The 22,972-nt window shown below is 43.9% G+C and overlaps 1 protein-coding gene across 1 annotated transcript in view; it reads left to right on the forward strand.

Annotated features, from left to right (window-relative positions):
- EEPD1 (endonuclease/exonuclease/phosphatase family domain containing 1) overlaps positions 1-22,972 on the forward strand; it is a 64,625-nt gene that overhangs the window by 32,890 nt on the left and 8,763 nt on the right. Inside the window, exons 2-5 of the mRNA XM_083468821.1 lie at positions 8,881-8,932; positions 19,261-19,371; positions 20,735-20,869; positions 21,702-21,834. Coding sequence (XP_083324947.1) covers positions 8,881-8,932; positions 19,261-19,371; positions 20,735-20,869; positions 21,702-21,834 — 431 coding nt within the window. The remainder of the gene's footprint in view (positions 1-8,880; positions 8,933-19,260; positions 19,372-20,734; positions 20,870-21,701; positions 21,835-22,972) is intronic.

Consider the following 22,972-nt stretch of genomic DNA (forward strand, 5'->3'; position numbering starts at 1 on the left):
GCTCTGGTTTGCCAGAAGCAGCTTAGTCCTGCTGGCCACAAGACCTGGAAAAACTGTCTGTGGACAAACTCCGGCTCCCTCAACCAGTAAAGCAAGATGAGCGCCGCAACCCCAGAGTCGGTCACGACTGGACCTAATGGTCAGGGGTCCCTTTACCTTTACCTTTAGGCAACCTAAGGCCCGGGGGCCGGATCTGGCCCAATCGCCATCTAAATCCGGCCCGCGGATGGTTTGGGAATCAGTGTGTTTTTACATGAGTAGAATATGTCCTTTTATTTAAAATGCATCTCTGGGTTATTTGTGGGGCATAGGAATTCGTTCATTCCCCCCCAAATATAGTCTGGCCCACCACAAAGTCTGAGGGACCCCACGGCTGAAAAAGGTTGTTGACCCTTGATTTAGAAGGTGTATACAACACATGTAACTCCCGTAACAAGCAGCACATGCAGGAAATTAGTTTATTGTGCTCTTCTGGCACTCCTAATTAGCTTTTATGATTCCTCTTTTTCTTCTTTATTACTTGGATGCTTCTGCTTAAGAGCACGCCATTTCTTTCCCCGGGCACTGTGGTTCCCTGCATGTTTCGGTTGTGGCGGAGACACTGCCTTTGCTTTCCAGGAGGTGTAACGGCCATCTCCCAAGTCGGCCAGCTGTCTAGTTGCACTCAGTGGCAAGTCTGCTTATCTGCACTAAGGCTTACTGAAGCTGCTGCGGAATTTCTCCTATCCTGTACAGTTTGGGGTACCCCAAAAAAGTAATGCCTGCAGCTAGTGTTTATCGCACAGAGGCTGCTGGAATTGTGCCTGTGGGCGCAAGGGTACCGTGAGCTCTTCTCCTGGCACCCATGAAGCCTCTGGCACACCTCTTCCATCACTGCCCCTTGGTCACGAGAAGCCTTGGGTGGCTAGCGTTTTCTCCCTGTAAAAGTACCGTATTTTTCGCCCCACAGGACGCACCGGCCCATAGGACGCACCTAGTTTTTTGGGGGGGAAATAAATAGAAAAAAATTTATCTCCCCCCCAGGTGTGGGGCTGGGGCGGGGGAAGCCCGAGCTTCCCCCGACCCCAGCCCCCAGAACAGGCTGCTATCCGCAAGCCGTGGGAGAGCTGCGCGAAGTCGCACAGCTCTCCCACGGCTAGCATAGAGCTGCGTGAAGCCCGAAGCTTGGGGACTGCTGAGCTCAGCGCGCCCCAAGCTTCTGGGTGCAGACAAGCTCTCCGCTAGCTGTGGGAGAGCTGCGTCTCCCACGGCTAGCGGATAGCTTCCTGAAGCCTGGAGAGCGAGAGGGGTCGGTGCGCACCGACCCCCCTCGCTCTCCAGGCTTCAGCGAAAGCCTGCATTCGCCCCATAGGACGCACACACATTTCCCCTTCATTTTTGGAGGGGGAAAAGTGTGTCCTATAGGGCGAAAAATACGGTACATAGAGCTAAGTTGGAAGAAGGATGCTTTCCCACTGCCTCTTTCCTATTGAGGTGCTTTTCAAGGTTCAAATTAATTTTGGTGTGTTTGCTCATTCTTATTTTACCTTTGGAAGTGAGAGCTGGACCATAAAGAAGGCTGATTGCCGAAGAATTGATGCTTTTGAATTCTGGTGCTGGAGGAGACTCTTGAGAGTCCCATGGACTGCAAGAAAATCAAACCTCTCCATTCTTAAGGAAATCAGCCCTGAGTGCTCACTGGAAGGACAGATCGTGAAGCTGAGGCTCCAAGACTTTGGCCACCTCATGAGAAGAGAAGACTCCCTGGAAAAGACCCTGATGTTGGGAAAGATGGAGGGCACAAGAAGAAGGGGACAACAGAGGACAAGATGGTTGGACAGTGTTCTCGAAGCTATGAATATGAGTTTGACCAAACTGCGGGAGGCAGTGGAAGACAGGAGTGCCTGGCGTGCTCTGGTCCAGGGGGTCACGAAGAGTCAGACACGACTAAACAACTAAACAACAACATTTTATCTTTGGAAAAATGAAGTTTGTGTGCACATTCATTCAGTGTGTGTGTGGCATGCTGATGGGGCAAGGAGACGGCACCCATGGCACTTGCTCAAAAATCAGAAAAACAAAATGTTCCCATGGGCCAAGAAAGGTTGATGATCTTTGGTTTAGCTACTTGGAAGGAGAGGAGGAAGGAGTCGTTTCTGTTTCCTGCATCCTTCAACAGGGTTCGAGTTAGGGTAGCTGATACTTAGGTATTATTACTAAAGATGGGTGCCACCCCCACTCTCTGCCGAGCAGTAGCAAGATTCCAGCAGGTTCCAGGCACTCACCAGGGGCTGTGCTCCTTTGGAGAATTGAAGGTGCGGCAGAGATAGTCGTAGCTTTAAGAAATGTGCTTTATTCACATACTTACACCTGAGTTTAGATGGAGAGAGTCCAGATCTTACAGCATGGTCCTCTCAAGAGGGGCTTCTTCCCCATGGCAGTGCAGCACTGGAGTCAAAAGCAGCTTTCCCAGCCAGCCTTCAGCCAACCTGCCCAAGATGGATCTCTCTCTTTGTCCTCTCCCTCTTCTTCCCAGCATGTTTTTCTGTAAATACTTTCTTCTCCTGTCCCCTCAAGCACACACCTCATCACCATGGCACCCTCTGTCTGCCCAGACCCAAGAAATCCTCTTGGATGGGGTGTCAACACTTTTTCCCAGGTTCATGCCTCTGTTGCAGGTGAGGCCCTCACTAGACAGGAAGCTTAGCCTGTGCTTTTCCACTGGCCTCCAACCTTCCATTCAATGCTCCAAATAATCAAAATACTACCACTAGGGTTTGAGCCCCACTCAAAAAAACTATAACAGTATGAACATCAGAATAGTTGGGGTCTTATGCGCTGCTCTCCCTGTGGCAAAGTTAAATAAGGCACTGTTGTCATTCCAGAAGCAAGAAATCTTGGGGGCTTTCTGGTATTGTTTAAGTACAAATGGCAACCATTTTAGGTGTGTCCGAATGGCATGCAATAGCCGACACGTGGGTCCTTTTGGACCCGGAAAAAGGCAATACGAGGGTGTGGGGCAACGTAACCGGGGGGGGTCATGCTTATCCATGTTCTGCTGAAGGTGGGAGGTGCTGGAGGTGGGAATGGAGCCCCCGTGCGAAAAGGGCAGCGCCTGTATAATATGGGAGAAATCCCTCAAGTTAGCTGACAGAGAAGCACATCACTACCAGCCCAAAATGTGTTGGAAGAACTCAAGGAGTAGTAATATTCATCTGCTGCAGATAGCCTTACAAAAAGCCACCCCATTTCATCTGAACTTCAGTGTATCCCCCCCAAACCCAAAAAACTTTCTTTTTCTCTTTAACTGCTTGAGTCATGGTTAACTCCTTTGCCTGTTTTTGCTATGAAGTAATTTATTAGTACTGGATTAAAAAGTCATACTTTCAGTTCTTTAACTGATGCAATCTGCATTACCGGGTGTGTGTAGGAGACAGTAGGTTTTTTAAACCTGCATTTCCATGGAAACAAAGATCCAAGAAGAATAAAAATGATGGGAACTGTGTGGCAGGGAGTGTAACTGCTTCTAGACTGTTGCTAGTCATGTTGAAAGTCAGGGAAAGTCATGTTGTTCAATTAAAGATTCGGTGATTCTAAGTGGATTTGCTGCTGTTGCACAACAAACCTGCTTCCCACCCCCGCTTTTTGCAGGAAGGAAAGTGATGAGGAAAGTGTGGGATAAGAATTGTTTGATGTGACATCATATAACCTCAGGCTCAATCGCCAGTTGAACAAGTTACTTAGGGATGGATGGAAAAAACACGCCAAATCCCACTTCCTACATTATCAGCTTAAGAACCTTCCTAGCATTGTGAAAAATGTGTGAGTAATTTTATGTTGCCATGTTGAAACATGACACAGACAATATATTATCTTTGTCAGAAAGCCTTTGCTTGTTTTCCCAGTGTCAAATGAGTGAGTTACTGTGTTGACTACAGTGGTGCCCCACAAGGCGAATGCCTCGCAAGACGGAAAACCCGCTAGACGAAAGGGTTTTCTGTTTTGGAGGTGCTTTGCAAGACGATTTCCCCTATGGGCTTGCTTCGCAAGATGAAAATGTCTTGTGAGTTCCTGCGGGGGTTTTTCCCTCCCCTCCCCCCTTTTTCCCAAGCCGCTAAGCCGCTTAACAGCTGATCCGCTAAGCCGCTTATCAGCTGATCCGCTAAGCCGCTTAACAGCTGATCCGCTAAGCCGCTTATCAGCTGATTCGCTAAGCCGCTAAACCGCTTATCAGCTGATCCGCTAAGCCCGCTAAGCTGCTAATAGCGCTAATCCGCTAAGCCGCTAATGGGCTTGCTTCGCAAGACGAAGAGACTCGCGGAACGGATTCTTTTCGTCTTGCGAGGCACCACTGTATTGTGAATTTCTTAGGCGCCTTTGCTAAACTTCCCACCATATTCAAAATATATTTCCAACTGATGGCTTTATTTCGATTCTTCCCTAACCCGTTGATGCAAATATCAGTGACATAATTTATCTCTTTCTCATCCATCACTCATGCAACGTTTTCAGCTATGAATGGCTGCTCTTTTGTTGATGGGCAGATACAGTGGCTTCTTGTAAGAAGAGCTTCTGTTCTGGACGATGGTGTGCCATTGGTACCACCAGATACGGGGCTACGAAACCTTACAAGCCTGGTCCCTGAAAGCTACGGAAGACAATAGGCTTGTGTTAGCCGATTGCAGTTATCCAGTAAGGAAGCCCAGTTGTTGCTTTTAAGTCTACACCTCTTTTTTATGAATGAGTTTAAGGATCTCTTCTGCAGTCGGTACAACATTGGCAGGTGGCTATGCCTGCCTCTCCCATTAGCTGGTTGATAGTGGATGAAGGCAAATGACCATGTGATAACTGATGATATGAAGCATTTGCAAACTGGGAGATAATGTTTGCACCTGCCAGGTGTGTGAAGGCTGCTTGCCTTCACACATTGGGAAAAACACTGTTCTTCCCAGTTCAATGGGGATTCTTCTCTCCCATGGCTCTTATTGACTCCTTCCCCTTGAACGCATTTGTACCAGGTCAGGACACAAGTATCTTCATTTTGTACTCAGAGCTGCTTTGATTTCCTTAATTTAGGGGTTCTCATTGTGTCAAAATTTTGGAACTGTCCGTCTGACCAGGATGAAACAAACAAGTATATTGTGCCGAGAATGACTTTGGGTCTCTGTGGATTCTCTGGTACATTCCAGGTACACCCTGTTCCTTGGTGGGTTGAAGCCAGCTGGCAAAGTGTGAATGAACTTGTCTTTCTTCAACCTGGCAGACTGGGCTTACGGTTGAGTTTAGGAGGTGAGGCCAAGGCAATCTGAGGCAGCAGTGAGAGCTAGTTGCTCTGATTAGTGAGCAGCGTGGAGCAATCCTGACCCAGAAGCCTTTATAGGGGCCAAAAGGTTACCCACCTGATCTGCTCTGGCTTACTAGAATAAATATGAGGCTTCCTTGTTGGTGCAACTGGTCTCTCTGTATTTCTCACCATTTCACCCCAGTTGACTGGTGACACACAGGTGGAATTTCTGATCCTCCTTAAGTTGCCAGTTGGAGACTCACTGTGGATTTGAGTTCTGGACTCTACACTGTGCCTGTTCTGTGGATGATTATTCTCTAAGGCTGTCGATATAATTGCAGAATTATTATTTTTTTAAAGTCAACCTTTGTAGCCCTTGGAGGAGTGTAATCTATTGGACAGCCAGCAATAACTGCCTCCTATTTTTAGATCAGTTGCACTGCATGTCCTGTAAAAACCACAGAGGATATCCAATCAGTTCTGCTTTCTACACCAGCCATGGATGGCAGGTTGCCTTGCGCCGTTTAAATAAACGATCTCTCCTTCCCTATGCAGTGCTATAAATCCTCGCTTGGTCTTACGCTTCTTTACGAGCCTCGTGTTTTCATGAGTCAGCACAGGGGTTGGGCTAAAGTCAATGGCAAACTCTCATTTCTGTCTCTCTGCTTCTCTTTCTACAGCATTTTGGGGCATGTGGCTCTATCTCTATAAGAAAAGGTTGCCAGAATCAATCTGGTTTTTATTAGGCAACTTTGTAGATGGGTTTAATTATACAGAGCAGCCTATTCGAGTAATGACAAATGGATGCAATAACAGCTGTTGTTGTCATTAATAGTATTTTATAAATTCAGGAATTACCTTTCACGTGAGTCTTAGGGTGATTTACAAACCTAGCATAAAAACAACTAAAAATAGTTTTCTAAAATAGGAGAAAAACAACCAAAGTTCGGTTTACAAATCATACAAAAGGAACATCTATGGCAGAAATCTTTTCACCCAGCTGGAAAAGCTAATTGAATTAAAAAATGTCTTTGGCTGTTTCCACTGGCTGGAGCCAGTGTGGTGTAGTGGTTAAGAGTGGTAATCTCGTAATCTGGGGAACCAGGTTCGCGTCTCCGCTCCTCCACATGCAGCTGCTGGGTGACCTTGGGCCAGTCACACTTCTCTGAAGTCTCTCAGCCCCACTCGCCTCACAGAGTGTTTGTTGTGGGGGAGGAAGGGAAAGGAGAATGTTAGCCGCTTTGAGACTCCTTAAGGGGAGTGAAAGGCGGGATATCAAGTCCAAACTCTTCTTCTTCTTCTTCTTCTTCTTCTTCTTCTTCTTCTTCCGGAAAGTACAGATTTTGAGCACCTGTCTTATCTCAGCAGAGATGCTGTTCCACGAAACGGGGGAAGCCCTTCTCCAAATTACTGTGGCGTGAGCTTTTGGTATGTTAGGAACTTGAAGGAGAAACTCCCTTGCAGGTTGTTGTGCCCTTCTGAGTATTTAAGGCATAAGACAATCTCTCAAGCAACTCGATTCTGTAGCACCTCATATGTTAGCACCAAAATATTGAACTGCAGATGGGGAGCCCATGCAGATCCCACAAATATGGTGTTGAATGCTTGTGCCAGTCTGTCTCCATAAGCAGCCTAGGTGTTGTTCTGCCAGTGCACCTGTAGCCTCTGGACTAACCTCAAGAGTAGCCACACAAACAGCCCATTACAGTAATCCAGTGTTGAGGCTACCAGTGCATGTGGTCAAACTATCAAGATCCAGTAATAACCTAGCTGTCTTAAAAGCCAAAGCTGCTAAACAGTACCCCAGCCGCTGAGGACAACTGTGTCCACGGTGATGGATCTAGAAGCAGCCTCAGACTAAGTACCTTCTCCTCCAGGGTGTCCTGAGTCTATTGCAGATGTCATGGAAAGGAAGGAAAGTGAGAGGCTATCAGGAAGCTGGAAGTGGACGACCACAGGGAAGGTCACAGTAGGCTGCGGAATGAGAAGATGGGATCCCAAGAAAAACTCAGCCCAGAGAAGGGCCCCAGCAGGCTGAGAGGAGCAGGCCCAGATCCCAGGGACATGCCTTGAGGGCTGCCACAAGAGTATTCAGCCCCACAATGCTGAATATTCCAAGCCCAGTGTCACCCACCAAGGAGCCACCTCTGCTGCCCTCCCGTTAGCCAAGAGGGCTCCCCTCCTGGGGAGGTATCTGGGGCAAAGCTGGTCTAACTCCATCCCTCATCTCCAATTGTCCCTGGGTTCGCCACCACTGTGCCAGAGATGGCCTTCAGCAGCACCCCCAGTCTGTCTCTTATGCCCAGCACCAGGTCCAGGCCCTCAGTACCAAGCCAGGAGGAGAAGTTTCCTGGTATGTAAGAGAAGATTTATGGACTCCAGTGGCAGGGCCCTCCTCCCTTGACCGCCATGTCTGTGATTCTGTGGACCATATGATGTGCTTTTGTGACCCATTATCCCTAGAAGTGGTGGTTAGCAGTAGCTGGAGTGACTCTTCAAAAGACAAGGATCTTTTGCGAATACTTGGAATTAGCAAAGTTGACTGATTTGATAAGACAAAAACCAAAAACTATAATCCAGAAACAATGGAAATGTCTAAATAATTCTTTATGTAGACAAGGATTAAATGTAAGGTATTGGTTGTGTTTAGAATAGACTTATGAAAGATTTAGAAAACATACTGATTAGAATATTTGTCTGAGATTGTATGGAGAAAATATGAAATAACAGATACAATCTTGCTTAAAACGTATATAGGAAGTGCAGTGTAAGCAATGGAAGTCAATCAATGAAATTTTATTATTATTTTCATATCGTGATATTTGTAGAATAAATTTGGAAGAAATTCTTCCAACTTTTCTTCTTTTTTCTTTATTTTTTCTTCTTCTTTTTTCTTATCTTATTTTTCTCTCTTTTTTTCCTTTTTATGTATATGTGCTTATTTGAAGTGTACGTATTTGCAGTGTTTTGCTTATATTTTGTAACAATTATGTTAAATAATTTTTTTTTAAAAAATGAAAAAAACCAAAAGACAAGGATCAGGCAAATTTGTAGCGAGTGGATATATTTTGATTAACTGTGAGAGCAAAACGGAGCTTCTAGGTTCAAAACGGTAGACCTATTAATACCTGACTTTCAGGAAAAATCACAGGGCTTGTTTTGCCCCCTGCACGTCTTGCTTGTGAACTTCCCAGAAGCACCTGGTTAGCCAAGGTTGACAAAGAAACGCTTCACCACTTTGCTCCTCTGGTTGATCTAGCAAGGCAGCTCTTCAGACAAACATAGCAGTCAAGGAGCTGCCTTTCAGAAGTAAATAAAGCAACTCCCACCTCACGCTGTTGGTTCTTGCACGCAGCATTCTGGTATGCTAGTTGGGTTCTCAGCCAAGAACCTGCTTGCGCACGCTGTATCAGAGCAGTCAAAGTCAGCTGTGTCCAGGGAAGTAGCGTAAGCCCTTGCAGATCATTCTTTTGCAAGATAGATGGGGATTTAATGACTGCGTGGGACTGCACCGTTGTAAATGGCTGACTAGCATGCCATATGAGGGTTTTCAATCTTTCAGGAGCTACTTTTACTTGGTTTAAAAATGACTTCTTTTGCTGTTTTTTCTCTTCCAGCATCAAGCTTTTGGCTGTGCAGGAGCTGGTGGACAGGGATGCACTGGAAAAGGTATTTCCACCTGTTTGTAGAGCTTGCACACATCTTTTCAAGCACAACTCTTTTAGTTATAGGATTCCCTGTTTATTGTGATTCATATAGTATAGATCTCCTTTACTTCATACTACACATTGCACCAGATATAATGCTAGCTGAACATGGTAAGGATGGACTGCGGTGATCTTTGGGCTTGTGTGGCCGCACCTCCTCCCACTTCTCTTTTGTGCAACTGTGAGAAGGAGTGTGGACGTTTCCTTTTCTGTTTTAGATTTGCAGCAACTTGCGATGTTGTCTGGACCTGAACAAACTAACCAGTTTTAACTGTGGTTAGTGAAAACCTGCCAACTTGAAACTATGGTTTATGAAGCTGGCTTGTTTCAATAGACCATGGTTAAGATTAGCCACAGTTTAAGTTTCAGATAACATGTTACATTCATAGAATTGTAGAGTTGGAAGGGACCACGAGGGTCATCTAGTCCAACCCCCTGCAGTGCAGGAATCTTTTGCCCAACTTAGGGCTCGAATCCATGACCCTGAGATTAAGAGTCTCAAGTTCTATCAACTGAGCTATCCCAGCTGTTAAACTGTAGTTAATCTAAATTTCTCATCTCCTTCTGGTAGCCGTGCCAGATGGGAGGAGACAGTGCACAACCTCAAGGCTTGTTGAGACTTATTGTTGTAGTGCTAAACCATGGTTTAGCATGACACCTGAATGCAGTCAGTGCACAGTCTTCCCTGTGAGAAGCCAAGTTACAGGGAACCAGGCAGAGGGTCTTCTCGGTAGTGGCACCTGCCCTGTGGAACACCCTCCCACCAGATGTCAAAGAGAAAAACAACTACCAGACTTTTAGAAGACATCTGAAGGCAGCCCTGTTTAGGGAAGCTTTTAATGTTTGATGCATTACTGTATTTTAATATTCTGTTGGAAGCCACCCAGAGTGGCTGGGGAACCCCAGCCAGATGGGTGGGGTATAAATTATTATTATTATTATTATTATTATTATTATTATTATTATTATTAATTATTTGTAAGGCAGCGTGTAAAAGAGTAAGAGTCTTCTGCTCTTTTTTCTCTTAGCATTCTCTGGACTACAATTATTAACCACATGACTACTTGTACTGTTCATACGAGTTTTCAACATGCTCACAGGATCTTTGACAATGCTGCACAGCAGATCACGTTTGAAAGTGAGAGAGAGACAGAGACAGAGACAGACAGACAGAGAAACTCTCGTATCTTTTTAGATGGGGGAGGGCTTTAAAAAATCCCCACTGGGTGCGTGTAACCCTTTGGGCATGCCTAAAGTAATTCTTTGGATCCCTCTTCAGATGCTGCAGTACAAAAACTAGCTTTTCTCGAAGCTTCCTGATTTCCGCATTGTTGTGGGAAATGTCCCACAATTGCCTTGGGTCATAGGATTCCATCCAGCCAGTCCTACTCTTCTGTAGCAGACCACCCCCCATTTTCATGTTTTCTTTTAGAAGTGTCTATCAACATATCATGGCAAGTGACCATCTCAGTCCTCATTAGGCCGTGGCTGCTGTTGTTTAGAGTGCAAGGAGGGTGGATTCTTATGGGTTTTCTGTTGACAAAATGTTGTATTTCTGCAAACATGGTTGTTCCTCTGAGCATACTACTATCTCTCTTTCTCCTTCCCCACCTTTGTGGCCTCTTTTTTTGGATGCCTTCCTGTTTACCCCCTGAGTTGACTATAAGAAGGAGTGGCATGAAAATGTATATTCATTTATATACGAACTGGGGTGTGCGCACGCGTCTTTTGCAAAGTTTCGAAAACTTATTTTGTATCGTTTGGCTGGCTTTCTGTCCTTCGCCTAAAAAAATATAGACATGTGAAAACAAGTTTAGGATGGATGGATTTTGCAGCTTCCTCGCTCTGAGAGAACATTTCTTTCTCCCATGTCTGGCATGGAACATAACAGATTCGACAAATGCGCTCTCAGTGGCTTTCTTGTCTCCCCGGCACATCAACTTCCATACATTTCAGCCAGATCAGTGTTTCATTGTGATTAAACCCATTGTTATCTTTGTTAGTCCTAAATCACTTTCACAGCAAAGCAGACTGTTCATGCGACGACTGTTAAGCAGAAGAGAGAGCTATACCCTGCCCAAATAACACTCCTCATTTCTAAGGACTCAAAAGTGCCAAAGCCCTGGCAGTTCTTTGGAAGAACATGTAACTTTTTCTGCACACGCAGCATGCTTGTGTGTAACGTATATATTCATGCACAGATAAATAACTTTGGGAAAGGGAACTGGTGCATAGCAAGGCTTTGTTGCCACAATAATTGATTTTTTTTGCGGCTTTTCTTTAAAACTTAAATGCACTGTACTTTTCTGTGTATAAGATGTCCCCCCATAAAATTTCAGAAAATGGGGGAGATGGCACAATGTTGCACTCTGGGAAGGATTGCCCAGAGTTTTTGAGCTTTGGGGGGGGTGCCCAAAATTTCTCACCTGCACGTGTCGACCAATCAACATCAACCATTGACGCAGCAACCAATGACACGCACAATAGCCACTGACAGCTTCAGCAGCAACCAATCAAACGTCCACCTTATGCACTACCCATGTACAGTGGTGCCTCGCAAGACGGAATTAATTCGTTCCGCGAGTTTTTTCGTCTTGCGGTTTTTTTCGTCTTGCAAAGCACGGTGACGGAAAAGCTTTGGAAAAGCTTCAAAAATCACCAAAGTCTTCAAAAACCTCAAAAAGGCTACCACACCGCGTGCTATGAGTTGCTCCTTGAAGTCAAGTCGCAACTGTATTAACGGTGTTAAGAAAAAGGAAACAAACTTGCAAGACGTTTCCGTCTTGCGAAGCAAGCCCATAGGGAAAATCGTCTTGCGAAGCAACTCAAAAAACCAAAAACCCTTTTGTTTTGCGAGTTTTCCGTCTTGCGAGGCATTCGTCTTGCGAGGTACCACTGTATAAGACGATCCCCACTTTTTAGCATGATTTTAAAAGATAATAACATAGTTTTATACACAGAAAAGTAAGGTAGGTATGAGTTAGCATCTCCTAGCCGCAGAAGCCTCCTCCACTCAACGCCACCTCTGCTTTTAAGTGCTTCCCCCACCCCCAAGTGACCACTGTCTTCTCTTTGGTCTTCCAACGACTCCTTTTTCTAAGAGTTCATCAAGGCTAAATGGAATCAGAGCCAGCTGGAGCTATCGACTCACATAGCCAAATCTGGACTTGGACTGCATACACTCTATACTTTTAAAGCACATCTGAAGCATACTCTTTCCCTCAAAGAATTCTGGGCACTGTAGTTTTCCCTTCACAGAGTTACAGTGAACCAGCAACCCTCTGCAAAGTACAGTGCCCATAATTCGTTAAGGGAAGCAATGTGCTTCCAGTGTTATTTAAAGGTATAATGCATACACAGCCTTGGAAAGTATGTCCTCCCAGTTCATCGCCCCTGAGGTCAGTGGCTGGAACTGACAACGACATTTGCCGAAGCAAACAGGCAGAAGAAGCCAATAGTTGTAACTGCTTTGGAGAGCCGTTGCCTGTCTGTCAGCCAGTTGTCCCAGCAGCACCTTTTACAGGAGCCTGACAATTTTTCTCCTTTATTGTGGGTGTTTCTTTTTTTTAAATAAAATATTTATTGGTTTTCACAAATTTTAACAAACACACACACAATACACAATACACAAATACACACACAAAAACAAACATGCATAATTTCAAAACCTTTTTTTCTTAAAACTTACTTCACCGACTTCCCCATACCTCCCCTTTCTGCATCCCAATTCACAAATTGTTTCAGCAAATTCTTCCCCCTTAATTTTATCTACTTTTTCCTCATTCTTTTCTTTTACATGATATTTTACTTCTATAATCCCCTATTCACTATAACCGCAACATTTTAGCAATCATTAATTTTGCAATATTTCTTAAGATAGATTTTAAATTTCTTCCAATCTTCTTCCACTGTCTCTTTCCCCTGGTCCCGGATTCTGCCAGTCATTTTGGCCAGTCCCATATAGTCTATCACCTTTGTCTGCCATTCTTCCATGGTGGGTAGATCTTGTGTCTTCCAATACTTTGCGATGAGTATTCTTGCAGCTGTTGTCGCATACATAAAAAAAGTTCTATCTTTCTTTGACACCAATTGGCCGACAATGCCCAGGAGAAAAGCCTCTGGTTTCTTAGGGAAGGTACATTTAAGTACCTTTTTCATTTCATTATATATCATCTCCCAGAAGGCCTTAATCTTTGGGCATGTCCACCAAAGGTGAAAAAAGTACCTTCAGTTTCTTTACATTTCCAACATTTATTATCGGGCAAATGATAGATTTTTGCAAGCTTGACTGGGGTCATGTACCACCTGTAAATCATTTTCATAATATTCTCTCTTAAGGCATTACATGCCGTAAATTTTATCCCGGTGGTCCACAACTGTTCCCAGTCGGCAAACATAATATTATGACCAATGTCTTGTGCCCATTTTATCATAGCTTTTCACTGTTTCATCTTGTGTATTCCATTTCAGCAGCAAGTTATACATTCTTGATAGGTTCTTAGTATTAGGTTCTAACAGTTCTGTTTCTAATTTTGATTTCTCCACCTGGAAGCCAAATTTCCTGTCTATTGTGGGTGTTTCTGACCAAGCGGGTTTCACTGGGCGAGGCTGAATCATGTGTCTCAGGCTTAACAAACTGGTGAATGCCAAATGCAAAAAAGCAAGAAAGATATGAAGCGGAATCACAGTTGGCCGGAGAGCTCAAGTTGACTCGTTGCGTTAGGTTTCACTCACCTCACTGTGAGGGAAATTATACTGAAACTTTCATTTGTCGGAAGCAATTCTCAGTGATACTTCCAGTCTAGGATTTTCCTTTTTCCAGCCTTGTTTTGTGAGCATCTTTCACTCAGGAAGAACAAAATGACTGATTAGGCAGCTTCTCAGTCTTCTTCCTATGTATATTATATTTATAATGCAGACAGGGTATGTCGTGAAGAGAGAGCTTAAGGACAAGCCCAGGTTTGGACCATATGCTAAGCAAAAGCGTGGCTTAGCTGGGTGCAGGGTGGAAGCAAAAAGGACCCAGGAAGAGCCAAGAGGAGCCTATACAGTTGCACCCTCCTGGTAAACAATGGTTTGGCTTACTGGGTCATGCCAACCAGAGGAGAAGTACTTTTTGCACGTAATCTTGCAGCGTTGTGTTGCATTGAATGGCCTTAAGTTCTAGTCTTATTGTTGTAAACAATAAAAATCTGCCCTTTTCCCCTTATTGGGTATCCAAGAGCCCGTATAGAGTCCTTATGTGGGTTCCCTATTGGTAGGAGAAAATAACTGAGGCCAACCAGAGAATATTGAGAAGCAAAGCAGCTAGTAAGCCTGATCTTTACTGATCTGTTGCAACAGGGTGCTCCCCTCACCTGCAGGAGAGAGGAGGAACCCAGAAAAATGGCGTGCAAGGCCTTATAAAGAGATTTTAAATTCCCTGCCCTGGAGCTCAAGACCACCCCTCCATACATCATACATATATCACAGAAGGGGTGTAACCCAAGACCACCCCCCAGAAACATCATACCTATATCACAGAAAGGGGTGTAGCTCAAGACCACCCCCCAGATACATCATACCTACATCACAGAAAGGGCGGTCTACAACAGAAATCTGAGTGCATTGTTTATCTCCTGTCTGGCAGGTTATCTGATAATGCCTTATCTGATTGCCTTTCCTGGTAGTCTGTTATCCTTTGAAATGGTGATTACTAAATTCCTGTAATAAGGAAGGGGTTTTTTTACCTCCTCCCTCCTTGCAGAGAAACATTTAGTCAGCTTGGGAGTCAAAATGGTTTCAGGACTGTTTTCCTGTGCTGCTTCAGACATGTGGTTTATAAATTTATGTACGTGTTTGCTTGGTACATTTTTGAACATTTAATATATATCTAAGACTTTAAAATTCTTATTACATTATGAACAAGGGAGAAAATTTTCTTTCCATCCACTTTCCCCATAACATGGAGGGGGAAATTGCACTTCTACAATTTCCTGACTTACTCACCGTTTTTCTAAACTAAAAGGCTCCCAGTATAGTAACCACACAACATAGCTTGTCCCTAGTTCAGCTGAGATCTTAAAGAGTTGAACTTCCAACTTGTTCTTCAGCAGATGACTGGCATTAGCTCTGGAATCCTTCCTCTTGTACCTATCTGAGAAAGAGAGTGAGTTTTCCTGCAGAAATTACAGAACAAATTTTTAAAAATTGCAGTACATGAGAAAAACTTCAAAGTTTGCAAACATTGCAAATGCTGTCATCAGCCTTGTGTAATTCACTTAGCTTGCATGTTCCGTCTAGCCAAGATTAATCGTTTAGTCATCCAGCCAAAACTAACCGAGTGAGTACACATTGTCTTTGATTTCTGCAATTTGCTGGTTTATCAAAGTTGAAGCGAATTGAAATTAATTAAACCCAGTTGACCCGAGGAAATTGCATCGTTGCAAATGCCTACATAAATCTCCCACTTTTAATTTAAGGCTTGAACCTCAAGACGTGTACAAGCAAATAAAGAGTAAAGTCAGGTCATATTGACCTTCACTGCACCGGGCATGACAAATGCGAGGATATTGTAAGAGGAGTGCCATTGTGTGATATCAAGAGAAAACATAGCCACCTCTAGGCTCTTGTGTATCTAGCAGTGAAAGATCTTTCTTTAATGACTTTCGATGGTTGATGGCTATAAAATAGCAAAGGCGTTTGACCTGCTTGGGTAAGAACTGGCAAAGAACACTTTGGCATTTGGAATATAGCCAGCCAAGAAAACAAAAGTCTGTGCTTTCCAGCTGACTAGGAAAAAGCCATCTTGGGGTGGAGAAAGGACCGTCAGCTTTTTCTTTTCTGAGAACTGCTTTAATAGTCTAGATAGGACTAATCAATATTTTACTCTCCAGATCCAATGGGCTCCATCTGAGACTCAGGTAGCCTGGCTAATAATCAGGGAAGGTGAGATTTGTCATCCAACCAGGGGACCACATTGGCTGCGTCTGGTCTAAGTGGTCAAAGTCTTGTCCATCTAGCCCCTTATTGTCTTCCCTGCCTGGCAGTGACCTTCCAGGGTCTCGGGCAGAAAGGTGTTTGGCATCACCTGCAACCCACTCCTTTCAGCTAGAGTTGGCAGGAGTTGAAGATGAGGCCTTTGGCATGCCAGCCAACCACTCAGCTAAGGTTCCTCTTGTCACACTTTCTCTATCCTGGCCTCTGACAATAAGAACATCATATTAAAAATTTCCCTAACAGGGTATTTGAAAAGGAGTTTTCTCTGCTGCTAAGAAACAGCTATCAAAGTCTCTTTTGATATTGTCTGACAGAAATAGATGTTCTTTTCTGGATCCGTCGATTCATCTTTCATTCTCCATTCATTGTGAGCAAACTGGTCTCCTTTTTTTCAAAAGTGCCAGCCTGTTGTTCAGACCAATGTCTTTGGATGTGTAGCCCGCAGGTGCGCTTCATAGTAGTAACAGATGGTGAGAGAGAGAGAGAGAAAGCAGTCAAATGTCTCTTGGCTTGTATTCTGGGTTGCTTTTTCAGGCACCTGCACCATAAAGATAAGGACATTCCCTTTTCCCATTTACAACGGAGCTGCCTTATCTCAAATATGTTTCTTTTGTTCTGTGCGCCATAAAATCATTAAATATTAGAGGGGTGACGAGTGGCATCCCTGGTGAATGCGTGCTACCTTGAGTGTGTGGCTGAAGGAGTTTGGGGACGACAGAATCAAAGACTTGCTCTTAACGTTTAATCTTCTACCTGGCTGTCAACCCGGCATTCCACACTGTTGAGTTCTTATGGGGTTCATCCACAGCAAGAATACTAATTGCAAAAAAAACTGGAAAAGTGAAACAGTACCAATGAAAAAAGAGTGGCAAGAAAGATTATTTTATTACCTTGAGTTGTCAAAAATGACGGATGCAGTTACGGGGCAGTCTAAACAAAAATTTCAAAAATAGTGGGGAACGTACAGAGATTATTTTAAAAAACCAGTGCCCTCAAATTAAAACCTGGACTTCCTTCGAATAATTTTTGCAAAACAAATTACGGTTTACAAATACAACATACGGAGAAGGGTAGAAAAGACGAAATGAGAAAGAAACAGTTTATCAAGTTTAAAATCAGACCCGCGTTGAGGAGGGAGGAAGTCTTATTAGAATAGAATAAGAATTAAAGATTGGATAACGTAAGTACGTGTGCAGATACCTGCGGATATATGTTTATCATTTGTTTTGTGTTTTCTTTTGTAGTTTGTTTTCTAAGTGTCGTGTGTCTGTGTGTTTGTGCTGTAATAATAAGCTGTTAAAAAGCATTTACAATGAATGAATGAATGAATGAGTTCCTAGGGGGCTGTTTTGATTCCCTGCTCCCCGCAGCTTCCTTTGCCATGTTTTTTTTTGTGGGGGGGGGGCTACTTCTACAAACTTTGAGGTTCCCCTGAATCTGCCAATGTTTCTTGTGCAGGGGGGCTGCAGATTTCACTTTGTAACAGCCGACAGTCTCTCCTGAAGTTCAGAAATGTGTCAGCAATGCTGATCTGAACTGCTGCTGAGTGTAATTCCCAAGGATGGATAGCATTGCTTCATAGAGTTCAGGATGTCCCAGTATGTGCCCCTGTATCATTTTTCCAAGATGTTTTATTTTATTTTATTTTTGGAGCCATTAACATTAGTACTGCACGTCACTTATGGGCTAGGACAGAACAGACAACGCATCTTTGTGGCAAGAACATGTTTTCCTTTGTCGTTGTGTGTAAAGCACACTGTACATTAATGACAATATTCCAGTAATCCTCAGCTTGACTTGCATCCTTACTTTCCTCCCACCAACAAAACACAGTTCATGAAACCGCTCTTTTCAGCCTTTCTTTCTCTTTGCTCTGCGGTCTCCTGTGTCTACTTGAAAATCGGCGTCTGAAAGTTGGGGGGCCCTTGGGAACGGGGTAGAATATGCTGTGGGAGGGGCTTCAGGTGAAGGCAGGAGTTGGTGGAAATTGCACCCCCTCTCCTTTACATGAATAAAGGAGCCATTTAGGATCCAGGTCTATATTTCTTAATAAATTGGTAGCTTTTGGTTCAGCATAAACCTGGTCCTGGTTATCAGACTTAAGAAGAGAGGTGACTTTGGTTTATGTTGCCGGAAATGGATGCTAGAAATATAGTGGCTAACATTTATCACTGACTGCTCTTGACCTAACTGAGAATCCCATTTTTGAGCCCAGTCGGCAATATTCAATATTCTAGCAGGCAGCTCTTTTTAAAAAGGGTCGGGTGGGATGTTCAGAGAGCATGAGCCTGGAATTACGTTCCAAGCAAAGAAGAATGGCTGAATAAATTATGCGAATACTTGGAATTAGCAAAGCTGACTGATTTGATAAGACAAAAACCAAAAAATATAATCCAGACACAATACGAGGAGAAATACGGAATAACAGATACAAATTTGCTTAAAATGTATATAGGAAGTGCAGTGTAAGCGATGGAAGCCAATCAGTGAAATTTTATTATTGAGATATTTGTAGAATAAATTTGAAATAAATTCTTCCAATTTTTCTTTTTCTTTTTTCTTTTCTTTTCTTCCTTTTTGTTCTTTTTTATATATGTGTACTTATCTGAAAAAATGTATGTATGTATTTGTATGTATTTTGCTTGTATTTTGTAATAATTATGTTAAATAAAATTTAATTTAAAAAGAGAGAGAGAGAGCATGAGCCTGGACTGAAACACTTGGGAGACTAGCCAGCTCCCCTTCCTATGGAGAGGGCATTGCTTTTTATTTTTATTTTAAATAACAGACTTTATTCTTCGGCTTGTTCTGACTGTGGAGGTCACCTCACAATCCTCAGTCTGGCATTCTACCTGACATAAAGCAGTGCCGCTTCACTGAAAAACTGTAGAGTTCCCTTTGCAGCTTTATTCTTCTCCCCAGTGTTTTGAATTTTGTTGAATCGGGTTTTTTTTTTATTAAAAAAACCCTAACGCTGATGCTCTTGCTGTGAAGCCTTTCTTCCTTCTCCGCTTCCCTGTAGCTTTTGTTACACCTATTTATTTTCCTTAAACGTTCTGGCCTCCTGTTAATTTGCAAATCGAGGCAATTTCAAAGGCTTTCCGTTTGCTTTCAACGTGAAGGTCTGCAATGCTGAACGTAAGATAGCGATGCTGACAAAATTGCGCTCGGGGAAAAAGGATGTGAGGCAGCTAAAAATGAAGCTTTTGGGAATATTCTTCACCAGGCAGCCTGAGTTAATCCTCTCCTCTCTCACAAGATATGTCTCCCCATATGTAATGGCTGTTATTTGTTTGCTTGGTCCCTTTATAGTTTTGCATGGAGTTGAACCAGCCAACCCTGCCAAACATCCGGAAATGGAAGGGCCCTCGAGGATGCTGGAAGACAGCGGTTTCTGAGAAACCCTCAGGCCAGCCTCACAAGGTACTGTATTTTTCGCTCCATAAGGCGCACCTAGTTTTTAGAGGGGGAAATCAAGAAAAAAAATTATTCCCCCCCCCAGCCCCAAAGAGCAGTGGACAGGCTGCGTGCAGCCTGTCCACTTCTCCTAGAGCTTCTCGGGGCTGCTGGGGGAAGCCCGGGTCGTCCCCCCCAGCCCCAAAGAGCAAAGAAACCAAGACAGCCAGCGGGATCCATCCAGCAAGACTCTCCTGGCTTCAGCGAAAGGAACCCGAAGCCTGCGGAGCGCAGCGGGAACTCACGCTGCGCTCCGAAGGCTTAAGGCGGCTATCCCTGAAGCCTGGAGAGCGAGCGAGAGGGGTCGGTGCGCACTGACCCCTCTCGCTCTCCAGGCTTCAGCGAAAGCAACGCAAAGCCTCCGGAACGCGGAGGGAGCGCTCCCTCTGCGCTTCGGAGGCTTCCCGTTGCTATCGCTGAAGCCAAGGAGCCTGCATTCGCTCCATAGGACGCACACACATTTCCCCTTAATTTTTGGAGGGGGAAAAGTGCATCCTATAGGGCGAAAAATATGGTACTCTAGTCTGCATGCCGTGACCTTTCCACAACATTGTGTTTTTGCCCAGCTGAGGACATAGCTACCCCTTGTTTTGAGCAAAAAGCTTCTATGGTTTTTGTTTTTGCCAAGGGCTGCATTTCAGTTCTGCTTTGAGCTGACTACTCATAACTGGCTTTTCTCCTGGACCTTGTTATTGATTTTGGAAATGCTTATTTCTGTCCGACTGCAGCAAGTTTTGTGCCAGGAAAGCAAAGAGTTTTATTGTCAATGCATTTTAAATATAAAATGTATTTGTGCATATAATGTCCCTGCTAGCCACAAACCCAGACAGTATATTTATTTGTTTATGGGTTTCGAAACGACTAATCTAGTGGCTCACTGACAATGTGAAAACAACTATTAAAAAGTACCTGCACATAGGAGGATATCCTGTTGAATTGTAAATATAACATTATAAACATGTGGTATCCTTCTGGAGATGGTAATAAAAGCATACATTTACACACACAAAAACACCCAGCACCCTGATCAGATGTAAGCACTCTCCTACTCAGAGTAGACCCATTGAGGTTAATAGATACAGCTAATGTAGGTCCATGAATTTAAATGGGTCTGCTAAGAGTAGATACCACCCACAGAGTAGATACCACTGTGTTGTACATGGATTCAGCTATGGATGCCCAAATAATACTTGCTTTGGACCACATTGCTGTCAATTCAGTTCATTTTTGGAAACTCATTGTTAAGTGGGCTGAGGGGAAAGGAAAGGATCAGAGTGTGAGTGGACCTATATATCTTTGAATATCGGATTGTCTTGCTTTTGCCTCTCAGTGCGTCGAATATTCCGGCTTCCTGTGGGACACAACGGCAGGGGTGGAGCTGAAGGATGCCATCTCCCACGAGAACCCCCCCACGAATGGCAATGGGAAGCAGACGTATCCTCACCCTTACGTTGCACATTTCAAGGTAACGGTGCGCAAGAGTTCTTGAGTGAAAGAAATCGAGAGCATGGGCATGTTCTCAGTTGTATTACATCTTCGAGGGAGGAATTCAAGCGCACGCTTGGTCAAAGGTCTGTCAACGCAAGCCAAGGGCTTGAGGCAAAACTGTGAGATCTCACAAGATCTCGCCAGAAATTGGTGCCAATGCTGGAGAATGGAGATTGTTATTAGTAAACTGTGGCACCTCGGTTTACGAACAGTCCTGTTTAAGAAAGATTCGGTTTACAAATTCCGCAAAAGCAGAAATAGTGTCCTGGTTTGAGAACTTTACCTCAGTCTAAGAACAGAATCTGAATGGTGGAAGGGCACCAGCGGTGGGAGGCCTTAGTAGGGAAAGTGCACCTCGGTTTAAGAACGGTTTCGGTTTAAGAACGGACTTCTGGAACGGATTCAGTTCATAAGCCAAGGTACCACTGTATATCATTTCTCACATATATACAAACAGAACAGCCATTTACTTTTGATTGCGTAATAATACACTTGTCTCTTTGTACATATGGGATGGTCATCTTGATAGTCACTGCTGGTGGGTGAATGTGAATAAGGGAATGTTTTTTAAAGGTACTGTGTTTGAAGTTTGGAATCGATGTCAGAGGGCGTCTTTCTTAAGGGAACAAATCTGGGTTATTCAAATGTGTGTGCATGTCATAACTGGGCACAAAAAGCAGTTTTCTTGAAACTTAGATGGCAAAGTTTTGTGGCTGCCGACACTCTTGCCGCATTTCCTTCAAGACATTTTATGTAGTAAGCAACAAATAAATGTAATTAAAACTAACGCATTGCTTGAACCCACCCAGGTCGGACTGAATGATCTAACTCTGGTTAACCTTCATCTGACTCCTTTGCCCTCAGTGGGAGAAAATGCTGTGAAAAACCACGATAGTCATAAATTAGCAGCCTTTGCACAGACGCTGCAGGAAACACTGAAAGGTAAGGCCATGTTTTTCTTCAGCGTCAACCAGTTTGCTTAAAAACAATAAAAACTAGCAGATGGGACTCTTCATCTACTTAAGCTGCAATCTGCACACACTTACCTGTTAAGTGGGATTTATTTCTGAGCAGATATGCACAGAATTGCACTGTTTATTTTCAAAAGCTGTGTCAATTCTCAGCAGTTTCATATGCCCCAGTAGTTCCTTGGTGAGGGGTGCTTCTTTGACGCAAGCCCCTTTAGAAGTTGCCCATTTGCAGGCTGGATCCAAACCACCCCTGCAATCAGCCGTTTTACCTTTTGCAGGCTGGCTTTGTAGGGAATACCTAAAGGTAAAGGGACCCCTGACAGTTAAGTCCAGTCGTCAACAACTCTGGGGTTGCAGCACTCTTCTCGTTTTACTGGCTGAGGGAGCTGGCGTTTGTCCGCTTTCACAGAGTTTTTCTGGGTCAGATGGGCAGCATGACTAAGCCACTTTTGGTGAAACCAGAACAGTGTATGAAGATACCGTTTACCTTCCCACCGGAGTGGTACCTATTTATCTACTTGCACTTTGATGTGCTTTCAAACTGCTAGGTTGGCAGGAGCAGGGACCGAACAAGGGGAGCTCACCCCATCGCAGGGACTTGAACCGCCGACCTTCCGATCGGCAAACCCAAGTGGCACAGTGGTTTAATCCACAGCGCCACCCACGTCCCTGGGAATACCCAGGAGATGACATTTTGGCATCATCAGAAGACCTACTTCAAGTAGACTGCTATCCAATTTAAAAGGCCAGTCAATGAATCACATACATTTTAGTCAATTCATTGATTAAATGTGCATAAAATTTGAATATGGGAAGGAACAGTTGTTTAAAAAAAAGTTGTATTCCTTTTTAGATGGCAAACCCATGTGTCTTAGGGGGCATCATTTTTAAAATAGCATCCCCTTGGTGTTAGGGAAAAGATAGAATGGTATTTCAAAATGGTGCTTGCCAATGACAGTTTTGATAAGCAATTGCATTTAAACTATTCCTTTTTTAAAAACCTTAAATCTGCTAAATTAGATGCAGATAACTTCTGGGAAGCCATCCTGATTTCACCTTAGTTAATGTAGCCCTTGGGTCTCTGTTGGGGGACAGGAATGACCAGCACT

The sequence above is a fragment of the Podarcis liolepis genome (assembly GCF_965112155.1).
Source record: "Podarcis liolepis genome assembly, chromosome: 12".
NCBI lineage: Eukaryota > Metazoa > Chordata > Lepidosauria > Squamata > Lacertidae > Podarcis > Podarcis liolepis.